This window comes from Sipha flava, unplaced genomic scaffold (assembly GCF_003268045.1).
Source record: "Sipha flava isolate LNK unplaced genomic scaffold, YSA_version1 299_pilon_pilon, whole genome shotgun sequence".
NCBI lineage: Eukaryota > Metazoa > Arthropoda > Insecta > Hemiptera > Aphididae > Sipha > Sipha flava.
Genome location: NW_020272971.1, coordinates 1218379 through 1240787, shown reverse-complemented (window position 1 = coordinate 1240787; position 22409 = coordinate 1218379). Strand labels below are relative to the sequence as shown.

Below are 22409 nucleotides of genomic sequence, written 5' to 3'. Positions count from 1 at the left end.
TTTTTTTGTTGTTGTAGTTTTTTTTTTTTTTTTTTATCAACAAAATGTCAGTCGAACTAACAATTAAATATTAATTGCGCATTTTCCACGATATTATGTTTTCCGATCGTTAACGGACTCGGATTGTTGTTACTACGGTGTACAACACAATTGTTTTTAGTTTCCCGGCGCACGATCGCGAATTATAATCGTGTAACCGCGTTATTTTCACTGTCAAATCCTGTAGCGTTCGATATGACTAGTTCTGGACACGTAACACACTGTCGCTAATCATACATCGCTACAATATTATGCATTAAATCAAATTTTTCGCGATGAACGCTCTGATGACTTGCTCGAAACGTATTTTATTCGGTCGGTGCTCTACTGCTGTCCCAGCGTTGTATTACTACGATTGTCTACTATAATTATTTTTTGGTTTCGAATGATAACGCATACTCGACGGGTTTCATTGCAAAATAAAGATAAAAAGAGAAAAAAAACGTATTATTAATCGAATCTAAATTTTATTACCTGTAACGTATATAGTTATTGCTCGTCGGGAGTTCAATCAAATCGATATCATCGATTTAATTCAATAAAGCTCGCGTAGAAGTGAACACGTGTGGTTTTAAACATTTACTCGGATACTATAGTACACGGTCACCGTTCGCCGTTATATTATCATTGTTGTTCCGTTGTGGCACTCGTTTCGGGTGAAAGTAATTCCAGTGCAGTATTACAGCGGAAGATAATGTAACGCGTCGGGTGATTGGCAACGGTTTTATGTGTAATAATGTTCATTACGAGATGTCTTACCACGGGTGCATAAATTAATTATGATATTGGCGCTAACATAAAATAAACATTTAATTATTTGAAATGATTGGATTTCAACGATCGGTTCCGGCGTATACCTGCAGCCGTACAACCGTACCACGACCGTACAAAATATTGTGCACTCGCGTTAGACTATAATATTTAATTAAGTTTTCCGGACAATTTTTAATTAGTCACCGTTATTACGTTGTGCGCATTAATTAAATTTCATGTAACAAAACGCGCACAATATCATACATATACAGTCTGTCTACGTTACATTGTACAGGGTCTTTTTTTTCCTCCCCCGTTTCCTTTATCACCGGCGCAAACGGGCCGTTCTTCGAGTGTTTATCTGACGACATGATTTCACGCCATAGACTCGTTGTTGTTGCAGTAATCCGTGCACGTTTGACGCGATTAATTCGCCAGATTGTTTTGAACCGACCGGGATCGGACGGCCCGCCAGGATTCGATGATCGAACACACGCAGCGACATATTTGCGGAAGAGGAAGGTTGATGAGACCCCCATTGACACATTGATACCTAGCTAATAAAATTTAAAATCAAAGAATATAATAATCGCGTTAAATTCCACTTTTTACGTAATCACGAAAAATTATGTGGACCCTCTTCTACGAAAAATTCTCGAATACGACGTCATTGTCCACACGGATTTATATCATTTTCGATAACGACTGCCTTTATTGTTGGCTACAAGAGCCCGAGGGTTTAGGGTAATGCGACCGTTGAAAACAATTTTTTTGCATCACATGATGTAACACGAATTAATCATAGATTTCAAGATCATCGGTAGTTTATTTACCTTTTTATGTACGTGCATGATACCAGTGAATCTTTTGACCGTCCGCGATCTGTATCGATAATTACTCGTGATTGAACTAGACTGGACGGATTTGAAAACGAAAAACAATCGATACCATTGAAAACATTGAAAACACGCGCAGTGGTTGACAAACGATATAGTTTATTATTGATTTTTCTGCGTTGTGAAAATATTTGTTTTATATTTTAATAGCCTAACAATAAATTTTTGCACAATAATTTCCAAAAAAAAAAAAAATTGATTTTGGTGAAGTGGCCGGGTTGCGTACATCTTCGAATGGCTCATGACTTCAAAAAGTTCAAGTACCCATAACATTTGTGCTTAGCTGTAGCTAAATATAATTATTATGATGTTTTATTCAAAAATTTTACGGATGACATAACGTCTTAACAGTGATAGTAGCTCAAAGCAAATAGGTGTAAAAAACGGTTTTTTAATAATGTGTATATAAGAATTTTTTTTTTTTATTAAAAGAAAAGTAATAGCTTTTATTTACTATGTAGTTCAACAGTTATATTACATTAACAAATTAACAATACAAAAGACAAAAACAAACTAACAAATAATAAGTATTAGTGAGTAATATAAAAATTAAAGACATTCAAATGACAAAACCAACCTTCTGATGAAATGTGTACACAAATACTTATAAGTAGGGCCCGGATAGCTGATTATTTGTTATTTGACCGAATACTGGTGACGTTCCATGGTCAATAATAAATTAAGATAAAATAAAAACTGAATCGAAAAATAAAGATTGACAATGTGTATGAAAAAACCCGATAAACCTACTTAAATATCAAGAAAATAATTTGTCTTTTGATTTTATTTTGGATAGACTTAATTTGTCAAGTACATCGAACAAATATGCATTAAAAACCAACAAAATAATCCAATAATACTAAAAATGTTCTAAAAATGAAAAAACGTTGGAATATGCAAAATAAAATTTGTAGTTTTGAAACCCTCGTTACATGAAACGAATTATGTTCTTAGAGAACATTATGTATGATCAACCAAAAAATATGCACTTTGCATTGAAATCCGGATCCTACTTATTAGAATATTATACAGAGAGATCAGAAATGATTATGATATAATACAACACTATGGCGTACGGTTTTCGTGTTCGATTCTGCGTGTCTGCATCGCAGTGACGGTACTAGAGTTTGCGAGGTCCTGGGCAAAATTAATATAGGGTCTTATAATTTATATTAATAAAATATTTTAAGTTCAGTTAAATCAGAACCACGAGGCCTTGATTATAATTTAAGGCGCGGGGTCCTGGGCAACTGCCCCTATTGCCCACCTCCTCGCACCGTCCCTGCTGTACCGAAATACGTTTCCGATCTGCATGTACATCGTTTATTTCTTGTCATCACTGTTACCTCGTTACTCGTAGATTTAAGTTGCATATAAATCCCTTTCACCATACTAGTACTTGAGAATTTATCTGCTATTAGCAAATAGAACGCGTTGCGGACCCAAAGGGAAGTCGTATTAAATATCTGTTAATGTGGCTTTTTTGAACGCAAGGTTTTTCATTGTTCCCATGAACTTAATGTTCGCGTTGGTCCATTGTTTATATCAATTGTTGCGGGAAACAGAAAATCACGTCAATTTCGCTTCTATTTATCTGTGACTTTTGTTACACTCACCTCGTCACTATAGACGGTCAGCTAGACGGTAAATGAATAGAATAAAGGTAATGTGCAACGTTGCAGATGGTGTAAAAGTGAATACCGAAACTGAACCACCGAAGTCTAAGAGAAAAATAACTATTCGATTCTACGGGAAATAAGTCGATTCAGATCGCCCGCGTCGCTAATATACATACACCGTTTACAAGAAACGTAAGCGCATGCGTGAGCGCGGTGGACGTTTTATTAAATCGGTCTCGATCGTTCCTTCGCCGCCGTCGAAAAGAACTAGCCCTGCCGTGGCAAAGCAGACGGAGAAGGGACGTGACCGGGTGGGCGGCGTGCCGGGAATGCGTGCGCGGTGCTCGGCGAGCGGATAATTGACTTTTCCCGGGTGTCCATAAATTACGTCCGCGGACGCCCTTTTCCGTGCCGGCGCACATAATACTGCCCGCTAATTCGTTAATCCTCCACTTACTGAGTTCTCAAACAAAATTAATGACCCTTATAGAAACGGCCGGTCCGCCGGACGGTATGCGCACGAGCCCACGCTATTGGCATTCCTCTATACGTGTTCTATACTACACGTGCGTACGCGCATATGCGCCCCACACACGAATTACTCGTCCTCTGTCCTTCTTCTCCTCCTCCTTCCCCGTCTCGTAGTCCTGTCCGTTCTGTATGTTCCGCCCTTCTACTCCACAACCTTTGTACTTTCCCCGGTCACCGTACTCGACCGCCCAGTTTCCATCTCGAAAACGTGTGCCGTATACGAGAATTTTACTCTCCGCTTCTTTTCGTTACGTCTTACGTTCATGATTATGCAGCGTTACGGTACGCTATCATTGACAACGAAATCGGAACGTACAATTCGTTTAGAAAAAAAGCTCAATCGCGACATAAACCATTTTAAATATTCAGCTTTCTATTCGATATGATAAAGTACATCATCGTGTTATCAATACCAGAGCCGTTGTTAAAATGTTCCGAAATATCGAACAACATGAGTACGGTACACAGTATTGGGTGTCATCGATAATAAGTATACCAACAACCTAATGCAGGGGTGATGAACCTTTCTTGGTTCAAGTGCCAAATTTTTCTTCCTTAGAGTTTGAAAATTGTTCATGTGCCCAAAGAAAATTATAATTTCTAAGAATGAAAATAAAATTATAGATTTATTATATTATTTTTATTAAATTTTAGTAATTCTTAGTGAAACACAAGCAGCAATTGTTTCATTGGTCATTGGTCAAAAAATTTCTTTCCTTCGATTTAATTAAATTTGTTATGACGAATAAATTAAAAAAAAAAAAGTTGACGAAAAATATGAAAGCATAAGGAATATTGTCATTTTTAAAACTTATATAATTTGTTTATTTGTATTTCTTATAACCTACATTTTATAAATAGTATATTTTTATTTTTTTGCGTACAAGTTTTAATAATTTCATTTTTTTGCGCATGTCATAGGTTCGCCACCCCTGACCTAGTATTTTCAGTTACGGTTTAAAATAACTTGTTCGCTGAATAATCAGCAACTAAAAGTTCCCTTTAAACACCGATTTTTCAGTTACAGTATTCGCTGCCATTTTATTACATATATAGACGTATACTTGGTCCGCATTGGTATTCTCCCGGGTTAGCGTGGGTTACCGAGCCGAAGGAAAAAAGAAAACCTTTTGTTGGCATTTCTTAAGCTCTTTTTTTTTTGTCGACCAACAAACCTTTCAAATAAATTCCTCGGCGATGGAAACACGAGTGCGCACGTTTTTTTTGCCCAGAAACAAAAATCACTTCGCCAGCCGGTGATCGTCCATCGTCGTCTCCGTCACGTAAGGGTGCTTTTGATTAATCACGGTAAAGACAAGTTCACTTGCGACGAAATAAGAAAAAAAATACCTCTCAAAAGGGTTCGGTTTGCCGTGGAGAATACAATGAATTCTCCGGCCACGTGATTTAAAACCTTATAGGTTTGAATACTTATTCTGCGTGAAATGTACATCCATTCATGTCACGTTTGACAGTAATACCATAATTAATGGACATCTTAAAAATTAATATAGTGGACTTGGATCCGAATTGCCTATAAAAAATAAATTTATGTATTCGTAATAATCTTTTATTAGTGTACATTAAACTTTTAATAGTTATCACTAAAAATATGGTTCTGTTGATACCTCTTATGTTTGGACACAATTTGGCTGCGTATCATATCATATACAGCAGATAATATTAAAAATGTGAATTGAACGATTTGCATCCAATTCACGAAATTTAAATAAATTAAAGTGAATGTATAAAAATTTAATAAGACATATTTAATATGTAATATTCAATTATGTATTTTTCATTTAAGCAAATACAATAGTACATAGGGAATGAACAAGAAAAATTGCATACGAAACAGTATTAATAAGTATTCAAATAAATTTAAAAAATGTATAAATCAATAATGCATAATATTTAATAGTTTTATGTAATGTTAATTTCGTACTAACTTATTACTGTCCGAAATCGGTTTTTGCGATCATTTTCTGTATTTTTACCCTAAGGCCAAAAGCTTTCGTTGTTATTATTCGCCTTAATATTAAATAACACTAATCAATTATCGTGAGCTTTTGTCGTTCTCAAAAGATTTCACTGATCGAAGTTTAAGTGTATCAACAAAAAAAATCACACGAAATTTACACCACAGGTAAAAACTTTTTAAGTTCACGAAGAAAGCGATATGAGAGAACATTAGCAGTGCATATTTTTTATTTAAACAATTCGATACTCGAACAACAGACACTTTTTGAAATTAATACGCAGTTATGGAGCAAACGAGTGCAATTTTATCAAGTAACATAGGGATTAAAATACGTAAGAATAATGAGAAGCAGAACCTGCGGTCATGCGATACACTGTTGAAATAGTTGCATTGTCTGGTCGTTGCACCTGGGTATAATTCAAACCACGCTGCACTCTGCACGACAAAGTTGTTACACCGTTGGTTTTTTAAAAATATACACCATTCGACTGTTAGAATTGGCAGTTACTACGCGGACGCAGCCACTAGACGTCACTGTAATCGTTTACGTTCAACTTGATGAAAGAATTAAACTTGAAATAATGGTTACAACTGCTAGCGATGAAAACCTGATTTTCGTCAGGTTAAACGCAAACGACTAGTGGCTACGTCAGCGTAAGCTCTATCGATTTGATCGACCGCAGATCAAAACAATATCTGTCAACTGTAAAACTGACAATTATCGTCTGTCGGACGGTCCGTTAAGCAAAATGTCCGGTCGTCGAAGGGATCTTTTTGATCGTGTCTCGTCCGTTTCAAGTGGGTGGCCGCGTGCGTACAACTCGCGATGTTGGCAAACACAATGCGATAACGGACTGCGGCAAACGTTGTGGTGCTCACCCCTCGCCCGCGCGTTTTGTTAACTTCAACGCGTTAAAATCCCGAAATCGTAGTGCCACGACAAAAAAAAATAATAATAAAAAACTATTAAAAACTATTTAAAACTATTAATTTTATTTTTGGTATTAAATTTTGCATAAATATTAAACAACAAGATCCCGCAACATATGCCAAAAAAAACAAGAATGTTAGTTCGAAGAATTATTATGCATATCGATTGATGATTAGACGCGATCCGGACAAAGTTATTCTATGAGGTCATGAGCTTTTGTCAAAAATTCATGGTCGACATGTATGTAAAGATAGAGAGCGAACGATTTCGATACTTGCGATTCAATCAAAAAAAAGCTGCGTACGGAAGATACCCAAAACAATTGTTAGATATCGATGATGGGAAAGTTACTACAGATGAAACGGGATGTATAAAATTACCGACCGATTTCTGCACAATTATCGATTCGCAAGATGCTCTCATTGACCAGATATTTCCCAGTGTACACAGACAATACACAAATCATGAGTGGCTGGCAGAAAGAGCAATTTTAGCAGCAAAAAATATGGGCGTCAACGAATTGAATCTCAAGATACAAAATTTGTTACCAGGAAACTTGGTGTCATACAAATCTATTGATACAGTTTGCGATGCTACTGAAGCTGTAAATCGTCCAACAGAATTTTTAAACTTATTGGATTTACCAGGCAAGCTACCGCATAATTTACAACTGAAGGTTGGATCTCCGGTTATTTTGCTTCGTAATTTGATTCCACCATGGTTGTGCAACGATACGCGATTAGTCGTTAAAAAATTAATGAAAAATGTTATCGAAGCCATCATTTTAAATGGCAAATTCCGAGGTGAAAATATATTATTACCGCGAATCTCTATTATACCCACAGATGTACCAATACAATTTAACGTTCTCGATTTCCAATTAAATTGGCATTTACAATGACTATCAATAAGTCTCAAGGCCAATCGATGTCTGTCTGTAGCTTGGATTTGAGCACATCATGTTTTTCACACGGAAAATTAAACATGCTCTCGAACCATCCAGTTTGTTTGTGTTGGCGAAATATGGAATAATAAAAAATATTGTACACTCTATTACATTAAGGGATTGATATTGTTTTTTACTAATATTGTCATAATTAGCAATGTATATAATATGTATATAATGTATATAATAAATTATTAAAAAAATAAATGTTTGATGGTTTTTCATTTTTATATTTCGTCATCGTTCACAGCACCCCATACCTCTTCCACTTATATACCATATCCTTACCCACCTATATTAAATTAGTTTTTTTTTCTAACAAAATATTCTCTAGAAATAATTTATATGACAAAACAACGTTTGTCGGATCAGTTAGTATGCAATATAAAATTTCGTATTTACTTTATTGTCTCAAACAAATTTATAGCTCACTTACGGTACTTCTAGAACCGCTCAAAAAATAATGTGCAAAAGTTATGAGTCCTGATTATTATTATTATTACTATCCTATTGGTTTTGTGCTCGGCGAATAGTGCGAAACCCGGGTCTCCACGACGACCGAGCGAAGAATGCACGTCGTCGAAAAACGACTGTAATTAGTTTTCGAAAATATTTCCATTTGCACTTTATTAACCCCTTTCTACCCGCCGCCGGTCGCACAGTTCATTCCTCGGGCGCACACTGCAGCCCCTCGTCGTATACGTTTCGCGCGTCGATTCAATTAACTCGCCGGCAAAACGTCATAATCGGATTACCCCCGGCGTATTATCGCATACGCGTGTGTGAGCGCGTAAGGGATGACGAGGATATATCGTCAAAAAAACACGGTGATAAAGTCGAATTCCGCGGGGTGTACTTCGATTAGCAGCAGTCCTGCGACCGACGGCGCCCCAATGAATTTCTAATAACTCGTCCAGTGACTTGTATAGAAACTGCCATTTCACCGTGACATTTACGGCAACCCGCCGAATTAATCCGACGCGACGACAGTACAACTGGTGGTGCTTGCGGGGAGAAGAAAAATTAAAAAAAAAAAAAAAAAAAAAAAAAATAGAAAATAAAAAACCAATAATCGTTACGTTTCAGTCTACTTTATTATTTATACAAATAACCGGATAAACGCAGCGATACGCTACCGATTCGACTGGTATTATATCGTATAATACAACGTATACCGTTGCAATCGCCTCGCGCGAACGTTTCAACGAATTGACGACAAGCGTGACCGATTGCTTTGAAAAACTGTCACGAGTGTTTTATCAATGTTTTATCAATGGTCGTTACGTTTTCACGGTCGATTTCGTGTTTTATCGGCAAATTTTAATCCACTCTGTACGAACGAAAAAATCACCCCAAGGCGGCCGTGGGAATTATTTAAAAGTTTTGACGAATCTACGTGAAACGCTATTCTCTCTCTCTCTCACTCTCTCTCTCTCTCTCTCTCTGCGTGTCCGTATTCGATGGTTCACATAATTAGAAATCATTTAACATGCTAATATATACGGTACAAATTACAATCGCCGTATTGTTAACTCAACAGTTCGTTAAAACCGTACACATCCTCGTACGAGTAGGTGTATTAACGTTACGTTCGAAGAACATCTATTGTCCGTCGTCCAAGTAGATAAAACGACATAAGAAAACTAACGGTGCGGTAAATAAATGTACGCGCGTATACAATACGCATTACATGGGTGCATTTACGCGCTCGCTGGCACTACGAATCGTTACGAAAACGTTGTCCGCTCGTTTTTGTATTGAAATCAGGGGCGGATTTTATTACTCACCAAGGGAGGGGCTAATGGAGGTTCAAGAGTTTGGTTAGTTGTTTTTCAAATCCAAGTAAAATTTTAAATTACAGAATATGTTTTTGAATCCTTCATAAATAAGTCATTTTTTCACAATAGTGACAAATTTTAAATAGTTACATTATTGGTATCAGTAATCTGAAACCATTTTAAAAACACAGGTATACACATATAATTAACAACAGAAATGAGCTATTTATTTATAAAAAAATATATAAAATAGATACCATGTTCATCAATGACGATTGACGATATTTTATAATTAATTATCAATATATCATAATACTTGGCTTTGTAAAACAGTTAGCTTATGCTCCCTTAGCAAGCCCCTTAAGCCCGCCCCTGATTTAAATAGGGCGCAAAATACCGCGCAACAATGTTAACGATGTTTTTCGTTGCACAGGTTTGGTTCCAGAACCGCAGGGCCAAGTGGCGGAAAACGGAAAAGTGTTGGGGACGGAGCACGATAATGGCCGAGTACGGGCTGTACGGCGCTATGGTCAGACATTCGTTGCCGTTGCCGGAAACCATCCTGAAGAGCGCCAAGGAGAACGAATGCGTCGCGCCCTGGTTACTCGGTAAGTGAGCCGCCGCTACGAGTCCCGTCGTCCCTGTTGTCGCGATCACCGGCAAATCGGTTGCCACGGTGACGCTGGAACGAGCCGCGTGAATTAGCACAACGTCCACATTGTTCGGATTCGTTTCCCGTCACGGCGTGCCCATTGTTTTACCGGCGCGCGATGGCCGACCGACTCAACGACCGCGGAACCGTATTCTACCCTGGCGCGTTTCGGTGCAAGTGCCCGCGCGATCGTAATTGTTTTACGTTGATTCGGTCGCGCCTCCGCTCCGTTCAGAACGCGAACGAATCCTATTATAATATCTCTTACGAAATCCGATGGGGGAAAATTTCGAAAAAAAAAAATAAATAAATAAAAACTTCGTATTGTTACGCCGCGTTACGTGTACATTGGACGTCGACGTGCGTTTTCCCCCTTTAAAATGGCTGCACGCTCGCAACGTAATAATATATCAATATAAACGCGTGCACCAACGGAATAACAACAGATTTTACCGAAGATCATACTCTACGGCAACGGTCATCTTATCGACAACGTTACGCAACGGTTTTAAAACTTTTTCGAGATCATTTGTTGTTCGCCACCGATACCGGTGGATTTCTTGGTTGGTAACCGTAGTAGAACGTTCAAGATGTAATGCGAGTGCGCGCAAAGTTAAAAACCTTAAAACGGTTTCTCGGAACCCCGTTAACGCGTGGTTAGGTTAAGTTTGAACAATCGCCCCCTCTCCCATCTTCTCTCAGTTATATCTGACAGCACTTGGAACTCATTCGCGGCCGTTAACGTTGCAGGTATGCATCGCAAGTCGATCGAGGCGGCGGACCAGTTGAAAGACGACAACACGGTGTGCAGCGGAGCGAGCCAGAAGAGCGACAAGGACGATGAGGACGACGAGGACGAGGACGAAGACGAGGACGACGAGGAGAACCCCAAGAGGCCGGCGTGCAGGACTAGCCCCGAGACGGCGACGGATATGTCGCCGCAACGGCAGGATGTCGCAGCCGCGCAGGATCGGCAACAGCAACAGCATCAGCAGCAACAGCAACAGCAGCAGCAGCAGCAGCAGCAACAGCAGCAGTGCGCGGCCAACGCAGAGGCGCACCGGCGGATCCAGCAAGAGATCCAGTCGCAGATGGAGCAGCACCACGCGGCCGTCATGCAGCTGGCGGCCAACCGGGCGCAGGACTCGGAGGAGTTCCGGAACAACAGTATAGCTTGCCTGCGGGCCAAGGCGCAGGAGCACAGCGCGAAGATACTCAGCCTGTCCGCGGACGCCCTTATGCTGGTCAACAACAACGGCGGCGGGTTCCGGAGCAGGAACGCGGCCACGGCGGTCGCGGACGCGGTCATGGCCTCGGGCGGCCACGCGCTACAGGCCGACTGCGACGCGAACGCCAACAACGTGAGGGGCGTGAACCACCACCATCAACACCAGCAGCAGCAGCAGCAGCAGCAGCAAGTGCACGTCGGCTCCGACGCGATGGTCACGTCTTCCGACACGTCGTCCTCGATGTTTTAATCGATTAATTTTTTTATTTTTTTATCTTCCCTCGTCGCCACCGATCGCCGGTTTGAGTTCGGTCGGATGTTTCGCGTCGGCGTTACGCGAATCGTTTGTACAACCGAAACGGTTTCGAACGCAATCGCTAACGGTATGCTGATCATGCTCTCGTTCGGAATTTGAAAACCTACGAACCAGACCGAGTCGATTGAAAAAACCCGATTCGTCATGTTCGAAGATATAAAAAAAAATCCAAAATCCGACTCGACCTCGGACCGTTTTGTGTACATATAGACGATATCACGAATGGTTGTAATCAAACGAATAGCGAAAACGGATCCATCGTGACGAACGGGTTCGCGATAAGATAGTCGAACGTTTCGATGTTTAAGGTATTTCATTTGTTTTACTTTTTTTTTTAGATTTTTTACGTTCGCAACCCAATTTCAATTCTTAGTCGTTTCCGTTCGCTGCTCCGAACTGTAATATTTTAACAGTATCATTTTAATGTTACACCGCACAACCGTAGCGCCATCTAACCGCCACGGTACGTGAGCGGTACGGTTGATGTTTATTTTCATTGCTATTATTTCGTTTTTACATGTAGAACGTTAAAAAGTTTTTTCTCCACGCATTATGTGTTACGTGGATTATGAATAATATCGGTTTCGATTTTGCGTAGCCTAAATCCTTACATGTACATGTGCAGTTCATTTGCAACGTTTGTATACAAATTTGTAAAGATTATTTATCGTGTGTTGTTATTTAAAATTTATACATATTATTATACAATTATATAATATATCCATACGTACGTGCAATAATTCGTAATTTTTTTGTTTTTTTTTTTTTATAAATATATATTATATACACATTCTCTTGTACAAATCGACTTTTCTAGGCTCGGAAAAGCTATACATTTACATTTTATTTACAACATATTGCGCATTTTAAACTGTAAGAATATTATCCTAATTACGCTTGTTATAACTCAATCCTGTCTCCCTACCCGCATACAACCCTTTTCGTATATGTATATAAAATAAAAAAAATAATAAAATAGTAAATAATACGTACCATAGCATATTATTATGATCATTGTAATTTTCTTTTCTTTTTTTTTTTTTTGTTCACGTATATTATTATTATTTTTTTTTTTTTTTGGATCTCATGCGTATACTTTCGTATTAATTTTTTAGGACCGTATTTTATAGGAAAGCGTTTCGCTGTAAAAATAAAAATAAAACAATTGTATTGTAATGTAATATATCCCGAATAGAACTCTTTTTATGTTTAATGCTATATACGCATATAGATAATATACTATAGATATTAGATTTAATATGTTGAAGCTAAACTACTGACATAAAAATTACGGATACTAATGTTTTACTGTTCATATAATCATTGAAATATAATCTGTTTGATGAAAACGAGTATTCGTGTATGTTGTATAAATCATAAACACTTAGCCAGCATCAGATTTAGGTAGCTGCGTGGTCCTCAAGCAGAACGCATACACACGTTGGCTGGGAGTTCAATATAAACCGAACGACACATAATTTGCTGATCGAAAAATGAAACGGCAATCGATATTTTCTTAAAGTGTGCTTGTGCACACGTAAAATTGAATACGTTACCCTGTGCCTATTAAATGATCGCACTACGCAAGGCCGTATCTAGAAATTTTTTTCTGGGAAGGGGGTCCAAAACATTTAAATTGTAATTTTATTGAATTTAGATTTTGACTTTTGATATTTGGTTAAAAATAAGACAGAAAATGATTTAATATTCTTTTATTAAAACTAATATCATATTTTCATATGATATTATGATATAAAACTAAAAACAGTCAATGATTAATTGGAGCTCAAGTCATTTTTGACATTTATGTTGGCAATAAAAATAAATAATTATTTTAAACATTTGTAAAATAATGAAGAAATCTCGGAGGAGGTCCAGACACCCTGAACTTCCCCTCAAATACGGCTTTGGCACTACGGGTGGACGAGGTCCAAATTTACTCATCCTAAATCCGGCCCTGGTATTAACCGAGCATAACGTGTTGGCTTGTCGAATGACCGGCGTCGAGCCACGGTGGTATTTACTTGCACGGTCGCCTCATCAGTTCTGTTTTATAATTCACTCGCCAGTTATTGATGCAAGCACAGCGCAGTGTACGTACAATTGTTTCACAGGCGTCTGGCCGTGGCTGAAGACCTGAACGAATAACGTATAACGACGCCAACAATTGCTGTTGGTTTATGGAGAAAAAAAAAAAAAAATTGAAATGTGAAAGAACGAAAAAATCCCATGGCCATGCATTGTTGGTGTACTGCGTTCGTTTTATACGATTCAGAAGTGTAATAATATTTTAAACCTAATATAATGTTAACGGGTGTGCGAAATCACTTGAAGTAAAGATTCAAACTGCACTCATGTAATCTACTTTTACTAAATTTTCTTCGTATGTTGCTCTCGTCCGTAATCGTAAACGATTATCTCGTTGATTAGTTAATAATATGTTGTCCGAACTGTTTACATTGGCGCCTTTTTAAGCGCTATTATGTTGAAATGTTATAAATTCATATGTTAAAACAGGAATTGTAAATAGGACTTGTATGACACCAATAAAAAAAAAATTAAAAAAAATTATATTTTGCTAATAATTGCTTTTGTTAACACGATTTATATAGATTTATGTGTATTATCAAAGAAAATTAGTAACATTATTAATGGATTTTTTAGAAAATATCAATTTAAAATTAATATCAATAAAGAAGAAACAAATTGTAAAAGGAAATCAACTATAATTGTTTGTTAGAAACATTTTGCTTCATATTACTTGAGAAATTTTCTATGTCCGGTTAGGTTAATGATGTGTCCGCCTGCAAGGTAATACATATTGCCGAATTCTCCTCGGTTAATCTATTTATAGTCTTTGAGGAATGCACATGATTTAGTACAGAAAACAGAGTATCGCAAACATAAGTTGAAAAAAAGACCGTTTAACAACGGGATCGTAAACTTTTTGACTATATAAAAAGTGTCTGGAATATTATTCCATATTTTTAATTTTGTATACCGAATTATTTCATTTCGTTATGCATTCATTGATGTTCCAATTCTTTGATGCACTTCCGCATACTCACAAATTTTTCTGATCGAATTGGTTTAGTTAACAAATCAGGCACTTGTGTACTGTATTACTACTTACCGTATTACTACTCTCAGTGGCGTAACCATGGTAGGGGGCTAATGTGCTATGACCCTCCTCATCGTTCGTATCAACGTATTTGTATAATTATACGAGTATTATTGTTTATTTTATACGTATGAAAAATTCGTTGAATTCGGTTTTGCTCTTAATTATTTTCAATTTGTTTGATAGTAAATTTATTTTCAACAAATCCGAAAAAATCACAAAAGAAGTAGGAATCAAATTATTTTCTTTAAAATCTCATTGACGTCTCTTATTATTCGATTGGTTAAAATTAATTTAATAAATTTAAATTTAATTAATAAAATAAAAACACGTTCAACTCAATATAAAAATGAACTATTCTTGTTAATTGATGATTATGTTTTTTTTTTTAGTATTTTGGGTTTGCCCCCTCCCCCCAATTTTAAAATCCTGGCTATGTCACTAACTACCTTAATATTTCAAGGAAATCATAAGTATAATAGAGAACGATTGAGTAATGGAGAGATAATTCCAAATAAAGATGACAATGTATCAAGTAATACTTACAATATCGATGATCATTTAACAAAAATATGGTGGCGGTCCATTAGTACGAAACACGTTTTCTGCGATGTTGACAAAATAGTACATAACGACTTAAAGCAATATCATAAAATACTAAACGATGATGATCGTCACTCATCAGAAATGCCTTAAGTAAATTTTAATTTGATATATTTTTACTAATAAAATACGGTGAAAAAATATTCGTCGAGTTTTTCGGTAGGTAATATTTTACGGTAGAAGGCGTAATACACCAGCGGAGTAGCGGCAAGAGTAGTGCCGGAGATTCATTGAATTTATACAATTTCTAATGGTATTTAATTAAGACGATTATTATTAAAATCTTTCACGTTAAATAAATCAGGATGGTTAACAATTTTTATCGATTTTTCAATTCTTTTAAAATCATAAAATCGTTGTGGCTACTATACTTGAATAAAACCAGGAGTACTGGAAAATTCATGGCTAAGATCCAAATTTGTTTGCTCAAAAATATTCACATCTTCTCACATTTTTTTTAGTCTTGGAAAGTTTTCAAATGTATTCGTCCCAGTACTAAATATAAATAATAAAGACAAAATGTCGTAAAATACAGATTATTAATACACATGTAATCGATATTTCAATTTTGTCGATAAATATAAGTCTCTCGTAACAAGCTCGTCATACGTGCCACTTATTTGCCATCCCTGTGTCATAACCAATGTTCACAACCAAGATCTACAACAGTGATGAACGAGTGTACGGTAACCACTTAAATAGGTTAGCGGATCGAAGAATTATTTCGTTAGAGTAAAAAATTCTAAAAAAAAAAATCTATAAAATAAGAATATACAATATGAATCCAGATATAAATAATTATCGAAAAAAAATAAAAAATATAATACATTTTGCTGGCAATAAAATCAACACGCGTTGGTTATTTTAAATTCTTGTATTATGTTACTCGAGTATGAATTATTTACTTAGCTACTATAAATTAATGGAGGATATATTAAGATATATTAAATATCGACGAGTAAGATGACAACTATTCAGTATTATAATATAATACTATAAATATGTAAATATTATTTATATATGTATATAGTTAAGCTTCCAGAAAATTAATGTATTTCTGTCTATGTTTTCGGAGGCGTTGGAAAACCGTTGAACTGGTAGTTTGTAAAATACTTCGGCACCGCTGTCACTGATGACCCGAGGAATTTTCCGATCCGTAACGTTTTGAGTGTCTCGAAATATTAACGCTGACGATGGCCGCGCAATCCCGCGCGATCTACTGTTTCTGATTCGGAGATCCGACAGTTTCGCCGACGGATTGTCGTTCTCGGACGTTTTTCGTCCGCAAACGCAGAAACACAACTGTACGACCGGACGCATAATCTTGCGCTTGCGGTCCGACAATTTGACCAGTGAGCGGTCAACGCACACGCGCGTTTACCGCTAGAAAGTAGAGTCTTATATCAAATTTGTTTGGTTTTTTGTGCCGAATTCAGCCATGCATGAAGTAACGTAAACGGATAAATATAGAACGAGATATATGAGAAAAACCAATATGTGCCATTTATGGGACTCTATGCAGAAAGGGGTTAACCCTTTTAAAAATTACCGCGAAATTACCGCGGTTTGAACGTTTGTCCGCTGGCGCACGGCACTGGACGCTTAACAAAACGAGCCCGTTCATAGGCGCAACTAGGGTTTTTAGCACCCCCGAGTTTAAATGTGTAGCACTTCCGTTTTTTCAGATCTATATTATCTATAGTAATCACAGTTAAATACCATTTTATTTTCAGCAATTTCAGCACCCCCAATATTTGGGCTGTAGTTGCGCTCATGCGCGCGTCGATAAACGTATGGCTAACACCGGGTGCATAGTTATCGCGCTACATTGCGGTCAAATCGATCCTCCGCGGAACCGATTGACCTATCAGTTTTCAGTGTTCACGAACACGTTCGAAGCGAGTCGTATCGCGTACAGCGTTACAGCGACCCGAAAAGCCGGAAACGATTTTGCGACGGTTTTTTTCGTGCTCGGCGTACAGGATACGAAAACAAAATTCTCCACGTCGAATAAAAACTGAGCCGCCGCGGGACTAACCCGGCACGCGGGTGAAACATCGAAACCGTTTCGTGTGGATTGCGAACGCGAAAGGATTGTTTATTGAACGGAAAACATCGCGCGAATAAAAAAAAAAACGGGCGTATACCCGTACACTCGTGTGCACGCGAAAAAAAAACACACCTCAATACCTTAACTACGAACGTATTGTTTTACGTTATAAAATTACTTTCGACTTGAATCACATGATTGTGCGTCATAGTAGTGTAATTGGACTTTCTTTGCGATGGGTTGTTCGCTTCCGTGTACTAAAGTTTCACTGTCACTAGTGTCACTCATATTTAATTATAACAGACGACGTGTTCAAATTAAAATAAACTTAGTTGTAGTAACAGGAGACTTGTGATGATATAAATGGTAAAAAAAATGGTCACGAAATGTTTACAAGAACATTTGTAATACAGACCGGTAAAGCTGAAAATGAGCTGAGACAGCTGAATTGTAAATTAGATTTAAGGAAAAATGAATGAGAGAAGCGCCGTAAGCACGACTGTGCAACTATTTAAAAACTGTCGTACTACGAATGCCTCCGGTCTCTCATTCATATTTTTCTTAAATCTCGTTTACAATTCAGCTGCCTCGACTCATTTGCTACACTGGTCTATATTACAAATGCTGTTATAAACATTGTGTGACTATTGTTTTTACAATTTGCATCATAACAAGTCTCCTATTATTACATAGGTAAGACAACTTATTGACATGCGTACGTTCGACATACATGCTATACAAGTTTACGACATATATTTCTACTAATAATTCAAAATTTACAAATTCGGAATTATTTATAAGTTTTAAATAATTCCGAATTTGTAAGTTATAATTTAATTTTCATAATTAATTTTTTTAATTTTATAATCCATGACATATGATATCATGTATATAGTATGTCTACTTTTATACAGGTTTGGACGGTTTATTTCATTAATTTTATTTTGCGTAACGGAGGAGATAGACAATCAATGATAACGGCGAGTAATTTGATTAATTATTACGTACCTACTTATCATTATCTAATTAATAGTATAATACAAGTATATAGAAAAATACTTACAAGGACCTAAAAAACTGTAAAAAATAATAAAAAAATGTTACATTTTCATTAGTTTAACGCAGTGCTTAACTTGAAGGGGGCGGGGAGACTGAGTACTTCAACTAAATAATCAAATATTCTAGCGTACCCCTACTATTTTTTTTAAAAGGGTGTATGGTTATTATAAAATTATAAAAATTTAATATTTTTATTAAAAACAATCCATTTAAAAAGCTTACAGGTATACCCAAGTATTAGTTTATGATACAGTGGTACATGATTAATGATAATAATCAAGCATCAACATCAAGAATTTTTATTGACATACACGATCGTGTACCTATTTCCATTACGTAGAATGCATTCATTTTATTTTTTTTATTTTATTTTTTTTTTTTTGTTGTAATTAGAATATCAGACTGATTTTAGTATCTTCAAACAAAAAACACACATACTGCGTTTAAATATTGCGGTTACGGCTCAAACTTTGAAAGGAGCATAATAAGTTATGGAACATTTGTTAATTTGTGATAACATGTTTGAGGGTGTGAATATGGGAGTGAACACACTTATGTTCGATTCATAAGTAGGTAAGAACGCAAAATGTATATGTGTCATCGGAGTACCTCTACTATTTTTCCACAAGTCAAGCACCGAAAATGTAATTCAATTTTATAGAACAATAGAGTTATGTTTGTAATGTCATCGACGCGTAAACGCGTCACGGCGTTTTTAACGGGGCGTCGCGGTAAAACCTCAGACGTCACGGACAGCATTGACGATGTAAAATAAGGCAACGCATTAACTCTTTTCGGCACGGTGGTTGGCAGTGATGTCGAATGAAATTGAAACTGCCAGTTGAATTAATTAGATTTACCCATCCAAACCTTCCAATTTACCATCCATTGAAATATCAAAACAATTTTTTTAAATATCTTTAATAACAAAAGATATTATACAATATTAAATTATTAAATATGTTATTTTCGATAGATAAATACTTTTCAAGTAATGTATAAAAATATTAAGTTAAAGTTTTTAATGATTGTTGTTATTTTTTTTTTTTTAACATTCCAATTTTCTAAGCAGTAAAATTGAATCACCTGGATTACGTGGTCGGCGCCACTGGTGGTTAGCACTGCTGACCATCTAATTTTTAGTTATAATGAGTTTTCTGAAAAAATTTACTGATCTACGGTATGATTTTCATTTGACACAGAAATTGATAGCGTGGTGAGGGAATCATGCCACCGCCGGTCTGACCCACCGTATTAGACGATTCACATCAATAATATGGCGACCGCAATGGTATCATAACCAAACCACGGAATACGCGAACAGTGTTTGGTGTTTTTTTTTTTTTTTTTTAATCTAGTATTTTTATTTTTTTGTTTACTTTCCTCCCCCGTTATCGGTTGCCAGGTTACGATCTACGGCCATTAACCAAACGTCAACAGCGATCTCCTTGACAACGAAATCAGTGAAAAGGATAATTGGTTGTGAATAGATATGCACCTATAGGCGCGAAAGGGGGGGGGGAATGCAATTTACTAATGTTATCCGTATCCCTCTTAACGGTTGCCGGGTAACCATCATCAACTAACCATGATAACAATCACCTTAACAACAAAGTCCGTTTGGAGTAAGAACGGAGAGGGAGTGTTTCAAAATTAATATTTACATTGTCAATGATCGTGGTCACTTACCTATATCACTAGGTAGGAAATCAACATTTGGGTACCTAGAATATAATTTAAAAAGTATTTTATTCGTATTTATTTTATATCTATTAAATAAAAAGATATATTTACTAAGAAAAGTTATATTTGTGAATAGATAAATAAAATAAATTGTGAATAATATACAATTTTTGTTCAACAAAATTTAATATGAAAATAACTATATACAATGTACAACGATCATGAGAATATAAACCACTAATCAATAACAATTATGACTGATTGATAATTATAATTACTAATTAATTATGACAATATTTATGACTTAATTTTTACAGCACATAATAGGTTATAAACACAGTGATTTCAATAGGATTGGAATTTCAAGTTATCTGCGAAGCATTTACTTTAAACACGATTGTGTAGAATAATTAATAATAAATAAAAAATAATATATAATAAATAAATCGATCTAGAACAATGGACGATATTTAATTGTAAAAATTTAAATGACAAATAAAACTAAACGACAGTAATCAAATAGAAAATAAATCAATATAAAATAATATTTTATTCGACTAATGCCCAACTCTAGTCCGAAAAAAAATCTAACCTATATAGACTTTTATCTAATTTTTTTTTTTATCATTACTTTTATTTTTGGCTTTCGATGCATGAACAATAAATCAAAGGTATCCTTACGGGCGCTCGTTTTTCGAATTAAAAGAGAGAAAAATATAATTCAAATACATGGATATACCTACCCGGGTGCATTTCTAACTTGGTAGTTTTATTTTATTTTAAAATTATGTCGAATCATTAATAATTAATGATTCGACATAATTTTAATAATTATTATGGACCGGGGAAATTGGTGTTTATTAAAACGGCTATTGGTTAATCATCGATAACGCGGATCTTAATATATTCTTAATCCGAAATATGTCGTGTACTCTTTAAAAACCTAAACGACTTTTAAGGAGTAAGAAATAGGCATTTAATTTGGCAGTAATGTCATAAGGTCTGTTGCCTCCTTCTCGACGCGTGAAAGGTTGATCAACAATAATACATTGTTATCGAATTTTTTTTAAAACAAAAGAAAAATCACTAAAAGCCTAACAAAAAAATGATCAAAGTAATAGATTCATCATTAAATTGCAAATAATAAAAATATAGAGGTATTTCGTTCATCACAATCAATGATAAAATATGTAATGAACGTAAAAAAAATTAAGGTTCAATTGACGGAAATTTATTTTTTTTAATACAAATTTTCTTGTTTTTTTTTTTTAATAAAACATTTTTCTAGGTATTATATATTCTTAAAATACTATTATTATATCATAATTGAACCATTCAGATAAATTTGGCTTAATTTCAACAGGACTCTATATAAATATATTCTTTTAATTTAAAACATAAAAAGTATTAGAAATAATTATTTTATTCATCGGTTAAACATATCAAAAGATGTCAACTCGAAAGATTATTTTTTTGAGAAGCTGGATTATTCTTGGACATTGCAATGCGCCAGCAAATAATAGAAAATCTCTAGTACTATTTATCTCATCAAAAACACTCTGTGTAAAAACATCGCTAAGTAAAAATAAGCACTTAAATTACAAAATTTGTGATATCAAAAATTGACTAAATAATTTCATAAATTCATTAATATAAAAGTATTTATAACTGTTTGTATTTATTGTACCTTGTGAATTTATTTAGTGTAAATAATTTTACTTAGCTTGGCGCATTTACTATTATTTATGTCTCTATAACTAAGAACCCAAATGTCTCGATTTCTACATAAATATTCGCATCATTTTGCATATTTGTACTATAGTTAAACTATAGAACAATACAAATATTTAAATACATTCTTCTAGTAGCCGTCAAGCTAAGTAAAATTATTTGCACTTAATAAATTCACAAGGTACAATAAATACAAACAGTTATAAATACTTTTATATTAATGAATTTATGAAATTACTTAGCCAATTTTTGATATCACAACTTTTGTAATTTAAGTGCTTATTTTTACTTAGCGATGTTTTTACGCGAAGTGTTTTTGATGAGATATCACTCATTTTTTTAATTACAATTTTAGATACATGTAATTCTTTTCAAGCAGTGATGAAATGTATTTGTTTGGGAGAGGGGAGGTATATTGTTATATAATTTAAGTTTTAATTATTGCTGGAGAACGATTATATATACGTCTTTAGCACCACGTGGCCACCGGTC

At 35.5% G+C, this 22409-nt stretch overlaps 1 protein-coding gene across 1 annotated transcript in view; it reads left to right on the top strand.

The window, feature by feature from the left end:
* Positions 1-12658, top strand: part of LOC112685960 (visual system homeobox 1-like) — a 192608-nt gene extending 179950 nt beyond the window's left edge. The window contains exons 6-7 of the mRNA XM_025558032.1: positions 9908-10082; positions 10877-12658. Of these exons, the coding sequence (XP_025413817.1) occupies positions 9908-10082; positions 10877-11604 (903 nt within the window). The 3' untranslated portion in view covers positions 11605-12658. The remainder of the gene's footprint in view (positions 1-9907; positions 10083-10876) is intronic.
* The last annotated feature ends 9751 nt before the right edge of the window (positions 12659-22409 follow it).